Below are 15,473 nucleotides of genomic sequence, written 5' to 3'. Positions count from 1 at the left end.
ACATAAACTTGCCACATCTGATTTGTGAATAGCTGGTATTCTGAGAAAGATGGTGCAGATTCTTGCACGTGGGATAGAAACAGAAGTTTCTATCAAAAAACTTTACTATCTAGTATTTCTACTTAAAAAGAAGAATACACTGCCAAACCTACAAGACCGTAACGCCTGAAGGAGGAAAATTCTGAGAATTTGCCTGAAGGGATTCAGCAAGCCTCTATAAAATGACTACAAATACCCAAACCAAGATACCTTAACAAGATGTGACGTAGTAAAATGGCTATTTTTTTAGCTCCTGCTTAGGACAGAAACCATATTTTCGGTCACTAAGCATGCTTCAAGAGCAACAGTACAACCACCCCACAATCTCAGAAGTCCTTGAAAAGCATTTCTGTATTTATAGCTGGTAACTAACCACTGGTATATAACCAGATCTTCTTGCACTTCGAGAAAATATTAATTAAAATTAATTGATAGTATATATTTAATACGTACACGTAGAAACCTTTACTTTTAGCAGCCCAGCTAGAGTAAGAGAGGATTACCAAATATTTTAAAAATCTAGCAGAGGCCACAAGGTGGCATCCTTTAAATATGTATTAGAATAATGACAATTTATTATTTTCCAGCCCACTGCTGCTGTTGGTGAGGAAATACTATTACAGGTTTTGCCTGTAATAGAAAATGCAGCTTACAGCAGAACACTTCAAAACTATTGTATTTCTACTGCAATTACTATCTAGTGTAAAAATACTGAAACAAAACATGCTGATACTCTGAGCATGCTCAAGCATATTTTCTGTCTTCGTGAGTTCATTTGTAAATTGTATCACACTCTAAAACTTCCCATTCCCAGATGCATTTTATAAATCCAAACATACTGCTGCCTTTACGTTTCTCACTACTACACAGACAAATAATTGGAAGCAAATACTATGCTAATAGTTCTGAATTCACTTTATATCCAAGTTCCTTGCTTATGTAAAACGCAGAGACCCATTGCAAGGTTGAGTTTCTACTACTCACTAGTCAGTAGGAATCCACTTAAAATATCTTAAAAAAATATATAAATTCAAACAAACAAAAGGCTTGGAAATGTGCTTTAGTGGGTTTGCAGTTAATTTTATAGAGCAAAAGCCTATCTGTTCCATTACCACTTTTAAACAAATAATAAACAACGTTTATTGAGAGTTTTTCATGTTGCAAACAGGAGGTGTAAGCTAACTTTCTATTTTCCAGAAATGTAAACCAAAAATCCTGCACTAGCAGTCACTACAGACCTAAAGCACTGCCATGCGCTCTCAGATCTTGCAGTCTGACATAAGATCTCAACAAAACCTTTGACATAACATTCTCAAAGAAGTGTTTCCTAATCCCTTCATTTCTCTTCAAAGCACTGTTAATAATACAAAGGAACTCAGAACTTTATTTTTTTTTTAATAACACAATCTTTTGATGCTTTAAGTGTTTCTAGCCATGACTTTGTAAAGATATATACAGCACAGGATCAGAAATGTAGTGTCTCGCTGATAAAACTGCACACTGAGAAGACGTCAGACATCTCTGCAAACACATTCAAGATTCCTCCACACACCACAGAATTTCACAACTACTTCAAGAATTCCTTTATGCATTGTGACAGCCATTCACCAGACAAAGGTCTTAATGTTGCCTGATCTAGAGAGCAGCAGTGGCTTGGCATCTATCTCAAGAGGCAATACAGTCATTCCCCATCTTAGAAGCAGTGTCATTACCACCTATAGACAACAGGCATTCACCAGAGGAACAGCAGAAAGGAGTCAGTCTCAGGCCTATGCCTAAAACTCAGCTCTGTCATTCAAGCAAAATACGTTAACTACTGGCCTGCTCTCTCCAGAGGAATAGGAAAATATCCACATGGAAATTAAAATGGCACAACTCTATAAAACCTGCTAAAAACAGCTTCTGCATTTTGTCCCAGCTTTTTCAACAGGAACATGTTGTCTTTGGTATTTTCAGCGCTCCCGTCTGGCCTTTCTGTGGTTCTCCACATGCAGACACTGAAATTCCCTTATGAAGTCTTTATTTCCACTGAGCAATCTCGATTATATTATTCACCAGCATACCAACATATGTAGTCACATATTAACTCCTGCTAATTTCCTGAGCTTTGTCTGTTCTGAAACACTCCAATCCTCACCATCCACACTGCTGCTAACTCACAGTAGTAATCAGTAGCCAGCAGTCAGGATACCACTTAGTCTCAATTATTTTTCTCAAAACATAGAGATAATGAGACATAAACATTTTTCTGTTTGTTAGCTAATTCTTGGGAGATATGAGGAAAGTTCTGATAACTCTAAAAGACACAGAGAAAGTTTAAAGCCATCTAACATTTTGAGGTTAGTATAATAATTAATTTCCAATACTTTTTAATAACTTACAGGTCTTCCCTTAGGTCCTCGTTCTCCTCGTGGCCCTTGTGAACCAGGAGGTCCCTAAAAGAAAGTTTAGAAATATTAAATGCCTTTTAAACTAGGTAACGATCTATAAAAGCTCTGTTAATATGGAATGCCATGCCTACGTGAAAAATAATTTGCAATTTTTTTTTCCCCACGTGATCATAAATAAAACAGTTATGACCTCAGCACCTCTTCTCGATTGCATATTGCCTGAAGGGAGTACAAACAGGATGCAGAGATCTACAAAATAGTTTCATATCTCATGTGCTCCACAGCTTAATCCAGCACAGATTTTCTGAATGCTGGAAGATCCCAAAGAAATATCCAAGTATGAGACACTCTTCAACAATAGTCCACAACTGTTCTCTGCTTATTCACAGCTGGAGAGCAGACTGAATCTCCTTCTCCTGCTAGAAAAGCATTCCTCAGCAACAACCGTGTTCAAATGTCCACGGACAAGTGTGTGCTACAAAGCACACATCTATTGCTTAGGTCATGGGCTGACCTAGTACAAATTTCCATAATCTTGTTACCTCTCCAAATCCAGCAACTTTGCAAACAATACCCCATCACATGTGTGGAAGATTCCTCCTTTATATCATTCTCACAACACAAAGGAGAAATGGCAGAAAATTGTAAATGCTATCAGTGAAGAGAAGATAAGAAAATACTCACTGCAGGACCTGGGCGGCCTCGTATTCCTGAAACCTGAAGAAAGTAATATAAATAAAAGTTAGCACGATATTATGCCTGTATTTGTCACCACAAATTGTTACAGAAAATTATTTCTTGAAAAATAAATAGCATTATAGAGAATTAAGATACCAGGCAAGTTCTAAGGCTTTTTGAAAATAATGTATTTGTTACATCCTCTCTTTTTTCCTTTTTGCAGAATTTCTACAAGCTACATGAATAAAGTCTTTGGAAGCACCATTGTTATTTTTGCAAAAATAAATAAACAAATAAACAAATAAATGACAATGAGATAGTTTATCTAGTCCTTTAATTTGTGACCATCCAACAGACTGGGAAGTGGCTTTCATCATCCTTGGAGGTATTTAACAGACGTGTACGTGGCACTTAGGGACATGGTTTAATGAGAGACATCAGATGATCTTACAGGACTTTCCCAATCTAAATGGTTCTATCATTCTCAAAAAGCATAACGGTAAAGGTGGAAAGGGAGAATTTTTAGCACCAGTTCTCTATTTTTAATTCATTTTCCAAACACTAATATTGATATTTATTGATATAGTTTAGACTATACCTAAACAGAACTGAAGTAAAACATACAAGACTGACAGAATAAACTCTAACATTTGTTTTCACCAAAATGGAATCAACAAGCTTTTGCAATTTCATATATGTAACTCATTCAATTCCTTTCAATATCAGCATATATGCTCTTGTTGCATTTCTTTAACAGCTACTATTCTGCTTGAAGTACTGAAATGTACACTTCAATGGAGCTCTAATAAATGAAGAAAAATGGACTCACAGGTGGAACTATTCCAGGTTCTCCTTTTTGCCCCTGTTAAAAATAAAAATTAAAAAATGGTAGAAAACAAATTAAAGTACAACTAACAGTACCAATTTTGCCAATTCTGTCCCTGTGATTGTGAAAAACACAAACACTTTTCTAAAGATACACCTGAGACTAAATTGAAGTCCTGCAAAAGGTAATCCGTACAATTTTTAACGAGTACAGAGACTGATTAAGTGAAGGTTATAAACCAACTCCACAAAACGCGGTCCGAAAAAAAAGGGACAGACTGAAACGTTGCCATGATTTTTTCAGTAGTGAAAAAAAACATGTTCTCACTCTGCTTTGTGATGATTTGATTCCTTCAACCAAAAAGCAGAACCCACCACAGAATTCAGATGCTATTTATTCAAGATATTAAATAGAATTCCTAACACAGCAGGCGTAAAAAACCTACATGTATATCCGCAGTGTAGAGACAGAACAAAGCAACATCACATGGCCACAAAATGAAGGGGACTGCATTTGCCAATTTACTTTTTCTTGTGCAGAGTGTGTTCACAGCTATTACACGTTAAATAAAATAAATGGGTTTAGACCTACTGGTGGTAACCATTTCATTAAGAAAAAAAAAGAGGGACTCCTTTATCAGCTAGCAAACTTGTAATAACCCATTTATTTCCATTTATTTACTCTGTGTAGGGAGTTACTTGGTTTTAATGAGTCCACAGCCTGGATAACCTGAAATTCACTTCAATTATTTCTTGTAGCTGCTTGCCATCTTAGAAGTTTATTTATTGTAACTCCTTACATTTCTCCTGCAGAAATAGATCCCCTGCCTGTTTAATGCACACTGTGCACCGTGCTGCCCACAGAAGCGTGGCCCTGAGCAGGATTACATTACTCTGGTCCTTCACCCAGCATCCTTGTCCTGCTCTTGGGAAGAGCCCAAAACTGCAGAACCATCTGTCAGAGCAGACAGTAATGGTTGCCAGCGTTCTACTCAGCAGTGACTCGAACATAGCCACAATGTTGTGCAAGCTATCTTGGGCACCCTGAGTAAAGACTGTAATGAAAGCACAAAGGGTGCCAAAAAAAAGTTTTGAGTGGTGTTTCATACCTTTAGACATGTCTGAAGAGTGCCTTTATGACATCTGTGCTATCATCTAGAGGTTTTATACAAATACCTATTTACTCATGGCCAAGTACACAATACAATGAAACAACTGCAAATATAAGAAAACCAAAGTTTATATTAAAAATACAAGCTAGATCAAAGACTGGTGTAGAATAGTTTTTAAACCTTGAATTTTAAGTATAATTTTATGATAGAGCTGATCAAATTAGTGGTCAGGATAGCAGTTGTAAGGCATGACAGTTCTGGGGTATCTTCACCTACCAGAAGCAGGCAGCATACAGGCTCCTATAAATAGGTGCAGCAACAAGCAGGCCAAGATGGAAAGCCAATGTACCAGCCATGCAAATTACCTCAGGGGCTGCTTGCCTACATGCAGCAGTGCAAGTAACCCTGCTATTGTCACTTGAATTATGTATAATTTGAAGTCAACGCAGGGAAGCCTACACAAGATGCAGTAACGCTTTGCACCACAATACAAGACAGGTCTCCTGCTCAGTGTTTTAACAAATACAGTAGGCATGATTAAAGAGGCATTATGCTACCTATCACACACAGGGCAGTAGGCAGTCTCATCAAAACCAAGCTGAAAGTTTTAAAACCGTGACTTCTAATAACTTAGTGGTCCCTTCACTCACTGCGTAGCGCTTCTAGAGATGAGACAACCAAGTTACTTAAACTGGGATTTCTCTGATGTAGACAGCAGGGATTCTCTATATTAACAGGATTTTCTGCCTGTATTCCATGATGTTTTCTATTGCAAACTCCCTAGCCACTGAGAAAAAAAAAAAAAAAAGAGGAAAAAATAAACATTTTGTACAAGAGTTGATATCTAATTTTTGTGAAGTGATCTGAGGAGATGCAGGAGACTTATTATCAGTTGTAATATATCAAAAAATGAAGAAAGAAATCTTACCTTTCTTCCTCTACCTAATGAAAAGGACAAGAGAAGAAAAGAGAATAAATTAACATTTTTACTTCAAGAGATTGAAACAGAAAGAGCTGAGTGAAGGTGTTACAGCTGAAGTCACACCAGATTCTGGATGTACAAAGAGCTGGAGAAGGTCCCAGATATACACATGCTCTCTTGTTCAAGTCTGAGGAATCCTCCTCAGACACCTCCTGGTACTCAGCCTTTTTCAGCATTGCACAGAATAAGAAAAAGCACTTTAGAATATCCTCTGTGGAGCTCTTAGAAACTTTCAGCACTGGCTAAAGAGCAGGCAGTTAAAGAAAGTTTTATTGCTTACTTGAATACAAGCAAAATTGATGAATCCATAACATACAACATCATATTTTTCGAAAGACAGAACTGACAGGAAGATCTTCCACACTTTTTCTTGTGTTAAATTTTTGCAATATTATGTATGCCCGAGTTAGAGCTATATAGCTACACTCATGTCCAAGAAAATCCTTCCAATAAATATTTTATTAATGTCTTGAATTGCAGTAAGGAATTCTGCAACGTTTCTATACTGTTCTTCTATCTTCTGGGTGTACCTGTTGGCCTTGGCCTAATGCCTCTCAAAACACAGCAGGAGGCTCCATCTGTTTACTGATGCTTGATATATCTTGTTTCACTGCTCAGTTACATGTGTCCATACTACACACTCATTATAGTACATTATCATCCTGTACTAAATTAATCAAAATTAATCATGTCTCCTGTAAAAAACTGCTTTAATTATTATATATAGAATAGTTCAAAAATGTACTCTATTAATGAATATTTATTGCAAGATACGAGATTTTCTCTTAGGGAAGTATTTAAAGGAATTTCCTTCATCCAAGTCTCCTCTGGAAGTAAAAATGAACTGGAACAGATATCACCTTTAAGATATATCACAGAAGGTACACAAACAGTGTGAATACTTCATACTAGTTTGTTGTTGTTGTTGTGTTTTGTGGAGTTTTTTTTTTTTATGTCTCACAAGAGAATTATCTGTCCATCACTTTATTTTGGGGAAGCATTTTAATAGCACTTACACTTGACTGTTCATATAAATTTTTTTGGCTACTGGAGACGCTTGAAATTAAGTACTTTATCAAAGTATGTGTTTATTTTATTGTATGCCTTAGCATACCGATCTTTCAGTTCCAGAAGAACCACCAAAAGAATAAAAAAACAATCTCAAAACATCAGGATAGAATTCAGATCAGCCTCTTAGTTCTAAGGCCTTTGGGCTTTATCAGATTCACAGTCAAGGGAAACTTTTCAAGTCAGTTCAGCTGCAAATCAAGTGCGAAACTAGCTTCTCAGTATTTACTGTCCTCAGATTTAAATACTGATCAAGGAAATACTATTAGAAATTTCAGTATCCATAGTTTCCTACTTCTTTGGGTTGATTTTAGAGAACTTGAGCCTCACCAGCAATCTTTCTGCATATTGACTTCAAGCTGAGCTACGTTTCAACAGTCTCCCTGTTCCAATTTGAGCCACAGCAGCCGAGCAAATTGCACTCTCAAGGCCAGCCTGACTGGCTCACCTTTCAAAAAGTGAACTAAAGCAAGCTTACCAATGGCAGGGTCAAAATCACGTGCGGTATGGGGACACACAGGACAGCACTCTCCTGGGGGCACCTGTGGGTTCTCACACTCCAACACATCTTGACATTGGATTTCATCACAAAGAATAGCTCCATTGTCACAGACACAAATCTGGCACGGTGAAGGCTTCCAAATATCCCTGTTCAGGTACATCTGGCCATTCTGAGTGCAGGCAATCTCTTCAACATCTTCTCCTGGTAAGGAGAGAGAATATACAAAGCATTTTCCAACTGTGAAATCAAAGGAGGAGTAAGTCTGGATGAGCAAAGAACACATTTAGAGATCAAAAGTAGCACCACGTGCACAAAGAAAACACAGTCCATCAGTACAGCTCAAAGTCAGCATTACAAAGTTCTAAATGCCAGTCAACTTAAACATCTACTTTATTTTATCATGTTATTTCTCAATCACAATGAAGTAAAATAGAGCCATCAGGGAGCACACAAATCCATCATGTGATCTCAAATGAATGCTGCTTTATGAGTTGCTGGATGCCTTTCTGCTCAATGAAGAACTGCTGCCATATGCCAGCTCTTAGAAACTCCTGCACACAGGGCAACAGGGCGTTTTCTGAGGAAAAGAACCTTTATGTGCTACCTATACCCTGCTGCAGATACTTTACACCACCAGACTTAAAGTGTTTGTGGAAAAGATAAGACAGCAGGCTTGTTGAAAAGGAAGAAACCTTATTTGTTAGGATCTTGAATAAGGTAATACCAGCATGGAGGATGAAGCCTTCCAAACAAGACAGTCAGTCACTGTCCAGTGGCAACCAAAGTGTGCATTGCAAGGGTATGCACAGCAGCAGCTGCAGCTCAATGAAGAGAGGCTCCTCAAACCACTGGGTTTGTTCAGTTCTTATAATCCAGCTCACTGTCTTCCAACACACGATCACACCAGCACATGCATAATTCATTGATGTATGTTAACTACGCATCAAATAAATCTTAAATAACTATATGTGAAAGAATGTCCCACATGGCCATTTCTATAGGAGCAACAGCTACTGACTGTATGCATGTCATGCTTATGTACATATCCTCACATTGGAACAACACTCATCTCATATTACTGAAGTTGCACACCTTTTTGAACCTAATCAATTTCCTGCATAACAACTTAACTTTCTTGTTTTAATACCCATCTTTAATTCTTTCTCGTTGACCTCATTTAGAAATCTATTCAGTGCAGATTTTACTCTCTCCTCTCAAACTAATGTACTGGTCACCAAGACAGAATAACTTCTTGGGGTTAAATTATCTCTCTCTCTTTTTTTTTTTTTTTTTTTTTTTTGTGTGTGTGTGTGTGTGTGTGTGTTTAATGTCCCAAGAGAACTTAAAATTTTCAAAACTTTCCCTATTTGACTGGGTTTGAGGAACATGGAGAGTAACTACCCCTTCATACATTGTCCTACCCAAAGTGAAGTCCATGCCTTTGTTTCCTTCTTATTGTGTACACTATTAGTCCAAGTATCTGTGTATATTTTCGTGGGCACCTTTTTTTATATATACCAAGGTAAGTATCAGTATTTCCCCCAAAAAAGCAAAATACACTTTTCCTCAGTAGTCCAATTTTTTTAAAGAATGCCCTAGCAGCAGAAAAGACTTTTATGATTACTTCGGCCTAACAAATATTTCATCCTCTGAAGGAACACGGGCTCCAGCAAACAGAATTAACAGTCTCCAGACTGCCCCTAGGCAGGAGGTCACAACCCTGCAACTCAAAACCCCAGTGCCATGAATTCCCTCTCAGCCACAGGGACAGCAGGGCTCCCACGCAGGCTCCTGTGCTCTGAAGGACTGTCTTGACCCCGAGATACTGCAACGAGGCGTAGTCACACCCTGTGTGGGAGCTCCATCTGGCCATGGAAACCCTCCTAATAAAAATGTCTTCAAAACTGCAACAACTGGGTTTAAATTGCTAAGCAAAGCTTCTTAAGCAGCTCTAATTTCTAATAGATATAAAATAGGGAATAGAGGCAATTATAAATACATGCATTAGGTGCATCCCAGTAGTCAACGATTATGATTTGTTAAGAAAACTTACTATTTGTGTGAAAATTAACAGCAGTAAGCACACAGTCAGCTTCGCTGTTCTATGCCTTTCTGCTGTAATTTGAACCAGATGTAAACAGAAAATCACAAAGTAATAAATAGGAACAGATTTGGGATTTTGGCTTCATGCCTTAGCTCAAGTCCAGTTACTCCATCAATGTCAAAAGCCCAGAGAAATGGAGCAGATGTATCATTAACTGTTGCCTGCCATCATCAGCTCCTGCAGCTTTCTAACAAAAACTGAAATCAAAATTTATACCAGCTCATCTCCTGACCGTGATCAGCTCATCACATAAACTGACCAAATTGCTCAAAGGGGTGTGCTGCAGAAGCTCAGGAGGAAATGTTTTCACTGTGAAGTAAAGACATCAACCAAGTGTGCTGTACAGTCCATTTATGACACTGTGAGAATCATTTTCCAAACTGCAGAATGCGTTCTGGAAAGCACTCTTCTCACTTCTCCCTTGTGTGCATGACATAACACACTGTCTGACATACTTAGCCTTTCTCCCCCAGATGTCTGGCATATGGTCTCCGTCTTCCTTAATGCAGCACCAGGAGAACTCGCTGTGCTGCTCAAGAGCAGCAGTTTGCATAAATGAAATTTCTCAGTTACTGAGCCCAAAGTCAGCATTCTGTCATAACTTCAAATAAGCCACATAGCAACAACTGCCTTGACAAATAAGAGCTGAGCCAGAAGGGGACTGCTTCTGATGGAGTCCTGCTAAGTGGCTCAGAGAGATGTACAAAGGGAGGCAAAAGGAACACATCCTGACTTCTGGAAATATATTGAGAGGTCTGATTTACTGCCAGATTGCATATATGCTGGTAACTTTAAAGGAAAAGTAAGCATGTCTTTAAGGTTAAAATGTGTTAGCTGATTCTAGCTTTCCTTTATGCTGTGACAGTGCCATACTAATAGGAATGTTAAAACTACAATTCCAACTCATTCATGCTTTCCACTTCACTAGCAGACCTGAACCATAGGCAAGTCATCCATCCATACCCAGACCAGGGAAGACAGCAGAGGAAAATTTACTACTCTGTTTCTTTCTTGTTATGGAAATCAACAAGTTTTTGTTTTGTTTTTAAATTACAGACACCAAGGCACTGTTTTCTTCACATATTCTTTCTACCTCAGCAGTTCTTAACACAAGGTGCTTAATGACTACAGAGGCAGGAACCGTTAACGTGGCACACTAACGGGATCAGTTCTGCCACCACACTGAAATTGCTCTAATTACTGGGAAACAAACACCGCAGCCACTAGATGGCTGTCAAAGCCCATCATTCACCATCAGTAAATCCAAAATGAGTTCCCATCCAGCAAAAGTGGACAAGCCACACCCTGCTTTTGGCACTTTACGCTAAGCTTCTTTTCCTTTTAAGCTGATCTCTAAAACAGTTCCCTCCTTCAACAAGCCACGGGCAGGACTAACCTACCTTAAACTACCTACCAGGCATGAGCCATTGTGCAAGCTATACCAGAGATCCAAACTGCTTACTGACACACATGCTTTCTGCACACATGATCTGTTAGCAGAACATGGATAACACGCTGCTTTTCCCAGGGCAGAAGCAGAGGGAAGAAATGGAAATAAGAGACAATAAAGTGGGAGATAATGTGTCTTTGTTTAGTATTCAAAGTTGTTTTCGTTGCCTGCTTTCATTGATTTCTGATTCAAGTCTTGCATGTGAACAAGAAAAGTAAGGCCTCAGCATGGAAACTGGATGGACGAAAGGAAAATCACATCTAGAAATGAGAAAATGAAGGGGAAAAAGAAAAAAAAGTTTCTTGATCAAAAATTACTCAAGAAGGGTTGAAAGATGAAGAGAACTACTTTTAGCAGCTTTCTAAAAGTGTCTTCCAAAGATACTAATTTTCCTTGCAGAAAAGCCCCCAAAGCCTCACACAGTGCTCTTGTGTTACCTGTCTATGTTTATAAAACAAGTTAATATTTCAAATTAGAAGAGAAGCCAGGAGATACATCTCTGAATGCCATACGCAGGGGGAAAAAAAGCCTGAGCAGAGCTTGCATATGTACAGCTTTTCCACAGACATTAACAACTTTGGCTGATTTATGAAAAGGCAAGGGAAAGGATTCAGCAGCAAAGCAGCTCCATTTCATTACACTTCTACTATTTCAAGTAATCAAAAATTAAAGGAGCCTGAAGTCTGATAGACCTACAAGTAGTAGAGAATGTAGTTTAATGAAACCAGAGCAGGTGATGACTGGTTTTCTAAACATAGTCTGTCAGTTGTATTCTTTCTTTTGCCAAGATGAACTTCTTGAAGTTCATTTTTTTTTTTATGTTGCTTAACATAAAAAGTGTGGAATAAAAAAGGGAGGATTATTTAAGAAAAAGGCCAGAAGATAAAACAACTTCCCCAAGTAGTTTCTCATATGTTCACCCTGATTCTAGTTTGTGAACAGTATATGGAAATATAAGATTACAGTAAAATGCACACAGTGTTTAAATAAAAAAGAAAAAAGAAAAAAAGAAAAAGTCAAACTCCGAAAGAAAGCTGAAGAATAAGAAAAGCTGAGTTTCAAGTTATGAATTACAAAAATGAAATTCTACTGACAGGCAGAGGTGCAGAAGAAAATTGAAGTGAAAGGCAATACGTGCTAACAACCATTCTGCAGATGTACTGTTGGGTATGTGTACAGACTGCCAAGAGATGGACAAGAGGAGCTGGGTGTTAATAATACTTGATTGCCAGACTGTTACAACATTAATGTAGAACTTGGTCCAGTTCTCATTAAATCAATAGGAAAAAAAAACTCATTTACTGCTATAGGAATTGCACTGTATGTAGAGACTTTATCTTTTGAAAACATTTTTCCCAAGCAGTAATAAATAGCATTATCTAAATTATCACACAAACTATAGCGCAAATATCAATTATTTTGAAAAATCAGACACTTTTCAGAAGCGCTGATGAATATAAAACTTATTTTGCCTTCATGCACAGGAAAGATTCTTCTTCACGATTAACAGAGTTTACAGGAAATATAATTTACGGTTACAGACATAAGGATAAACCTAGAATCCTTGAGCAATAAAAAAGTGAATTGATTCAGAATTCACTTTATTTGAAAGACTCAATTGGCACCATCAAATCAAATTTGCGTTCAGCCAATTCCATTCAGGATGCATCATGCACCTCAGTGAACTAGAGATAATAGCCACAGTGCAAAGATGCACTTAAATGCAAATAACAGCTTTCTCTTGGAAATGCTCATCACTAACAAGGCCTTTACCACACTGTTAAGTCGGTAAGTATTGCACAAGATGAATGCTCTCTCGATGGCTTGAGATTCAGTTTATGTCCCCCTGGGCAGCCAAGGTTAGAAACGACACAAATTCAGCATAAAGAATTTATTTGTTACAGAAAAGCCTAAAAAACATCCAGCAAAGTCATTCATTGGTCTAAAACGTCTTTATCAAAGCTCTGTATTGTTTTACGCTATCTGAAGGTCCAAATGAATATTTCATTCTGCATTTTTCCCCAAGTTTTCCTAGGCAAATTAGGCTTGTGTGTCCCAACACATATCTGATTCCAGAGGCTGATTTACACCATGTTTGACAGACACTCTGCGAGAGACAGGGTCACTGAAATACTGCACTCCCACAGGTTTTGTGAACGCACAATTGGGAAGAGAAGGTAGGCCCAAGTTAGAGCACGACTGAGGGCCCCTTCCAAAAGAAGTGGATAATAATAAATTCCTTTCATTATACTTTTGAGAATGCTCACAGTTTGAAATAAAACCTAGGAAACGAGGCTTCATCAGAAGTATTTCTTAGGAAAACTGGGCATGCCTTTTCAATTCATTCTATGAGTCTCTTCCTAAGAACTTCACAGGATAATTTGCACAAAATAAATATTTTTAAAAGCATTCTACACATTAAAAGTAGTTCAGTGGTCTTAGTTCCCAGCAAACTTTCAGTGCGATTGGTCAGTCAACCACCTAGGCAAGGAGACAAAGCCCTCGTGCCTTGTTTCAGAATAAGACTAAGCTCTGGGACTTTTATTAACTAGTGGAGGTAATTTTAAAACACGTACTCTAGGAATGGAAAATTACAGAGACTCAGCTGTTCTTGCTGCAGAGTCCACTACCATAGCAGTAAATGTGAATAAATGCTGCTAAGTATCAAGACACAAGTAGGCTCCCAAGCAGGGACTTCATTGCTGAAATGGATACAGCATTTAACTGGAGCTCCACTGAAGATATGCACTTTGCAGCTAACTAGCTGCTTCAAAGTGCACTAAAGGGAGTGAGTTCACTCACTGAAGTTTGTCAGCTGAGAAAACCCAGCCTGTATGGTCTAAACAACAGTCTGGAGGCAAAAACCAACAAAAAAGCACAGTATCTGAACTCAGGTGAAGGGGTAACCTTCAAACGGGCTCCAAGTGTGATCTGGCAACTGTTTTTGTCTGTTCCAGAAAATTGTGCCAAAACAAATAATTCTGCTTTCCAGCTCAGCACTGCGATTCCAGATTTAGCTGAACAGTGATAACTGAAAACGGAAAGCCATGCTTTGGATATGGTTAGACTCCTCTGAATGAATTTTAACATGACATTGCAAGCATCTGATTCTCCTCATTTTGTTAACTGTTTAGAAGCAACACTATGCCACATTTGCCGTGTTAGTCTCTACTTCTACTAACTCAAGTTCTTACATTTATGCCTCCATCAGTGAGAAGTTGATTTTCGCTCATCCTTCATGGAAAAAAGTTCATTTCCAAAACAACAGTCAAGAACAATGTTTTTATTACAAGGTCCAATGCATGCTGGATATAAAGGCAGAATATACTGGGAGCTTTTCCACTAAAAAGGATTTTTCTTGCTGGTCCTACAGTGTTATCCACTGTTTATTATACCGTTCAATTCACAAAGAGCATCTGATGATGTTTCTGCATATTGACTTCATTGTTACTGACTTAATTAATGAACAAGACTCGACCCTTCTAAACACCCCCTTCTTATGCTATGGACAGGGCAATGAACTGTAAAGACGTTTCAGGTCGGTCATTTTCTATTGGTTACTCCACAGCCTCGGATCCTCGCGCTTTGGAAACAGTTGGTTTAACTAACTCACTAAAGTCATTCTGTAAATAAGGGCAGGGTTTTTTTCTTTGTTTTTCTCTGTTTTTACTTTGGTTCAGGGATAGAATGACTGATTACGTTCTCTGGAGCCTGTAGGAGAACAGCGTGAAGAGGGAGGTTGAAGAGCCTGATCTGCCAGCAGTGCTCATATAAACAGTCTCAGAATACACCAGTCAAACATCAAGCACACAGTGGAGAAAAAAATAACTTTGAAGTGTCTAAGGTGCACAGATAGTAACAGGCAGGCATTTCAGGGCATGGCTGAGAAAATGCTGTAGCTGGTTTCAGCAGCTGGAGCAATTCAGCTGAAAAAACAGGGTGTCTGGTCTCTGTTGTCATCCATGCCGCTTAAACTTCATCATTCAAGGTCATCACCCCAAAGCCAGTTCAGCTCTGTTCAGCCAGTTCGTCCCAGTCGTCTCACTTCCTACCTCAGGCAGATCAAACCTAAAAGTGTGCTTACCACATCAAGTTACTACATTTTATTATTTCAAAAGAGGATTGAGGCACCAGAGAGCATTTGGTTTTCTAAGCTAAGTGTTTGAATACATTCTTGACTCTGGTATGACATTTTTAAGTGGAGCCGCTTTCATTTGCATGAGGATAGGCTGGTCCCACAGAAACAGCAGAGTCTTTTGATCAAGCACTTACAAAGAGAATATGCTGAAATAGTTTCAGCCTGTGGAAGCAGAGCAGGGCCAG

General features: G+C 38.4%; 1 protein-coding gene across 1 annotated transcript in view; it reads right to left on the bottom strand.

The window, feature by feature from the left end:
* COL5A2 (collagen type V alpha 2 chain) overlaps positions 1-15,473 on the bottom strand; it is a gene marked incomplete at both ends in the record, with an annotated part of 79,869 nt that overhangs the window by 43,662 nt on the left and 20,734 nt on the right. The window contains 5 exons of the mRNA XM_079538891.1: positions 2,421-2,474; positions 3,114-3,146; positions 3,937-3,969; positions 5,973-5,986; positions 7,573-7,797. Of these exons, the coding sequence (XP_079395017.1) occupies positions 2,421-2,474; positions 3,114-3,146; positions 3,937-3,969; positions 5,973-5,986; positions 7,573-7,797 (359 nt within the window). The remainder of the gene's footprint in view (positions 1-2,420; positions 2,475-3,113; positions 3,147-3,936; positions 3,970-5,972; positions 5,987-7,572; positions 7,798-15,473) is intronic.

This window comes from Tetrao urogallus, assembly GCF_951394365.1.
Source record: "Tetrao urogallus genome assembly, chromosome: 8".
NCBI classification, from domain to species: Eukaryota; Metazoa; Chordata; class Aves; order Galliformes; family Phasianidae; genus Tetrao; species Tetrao urogallus.
The sequence above is the reverse complement of the archived record's forward strand: the minus strand, read 5'-3'. Positions and strand labels throughout refer to the sequence as shown.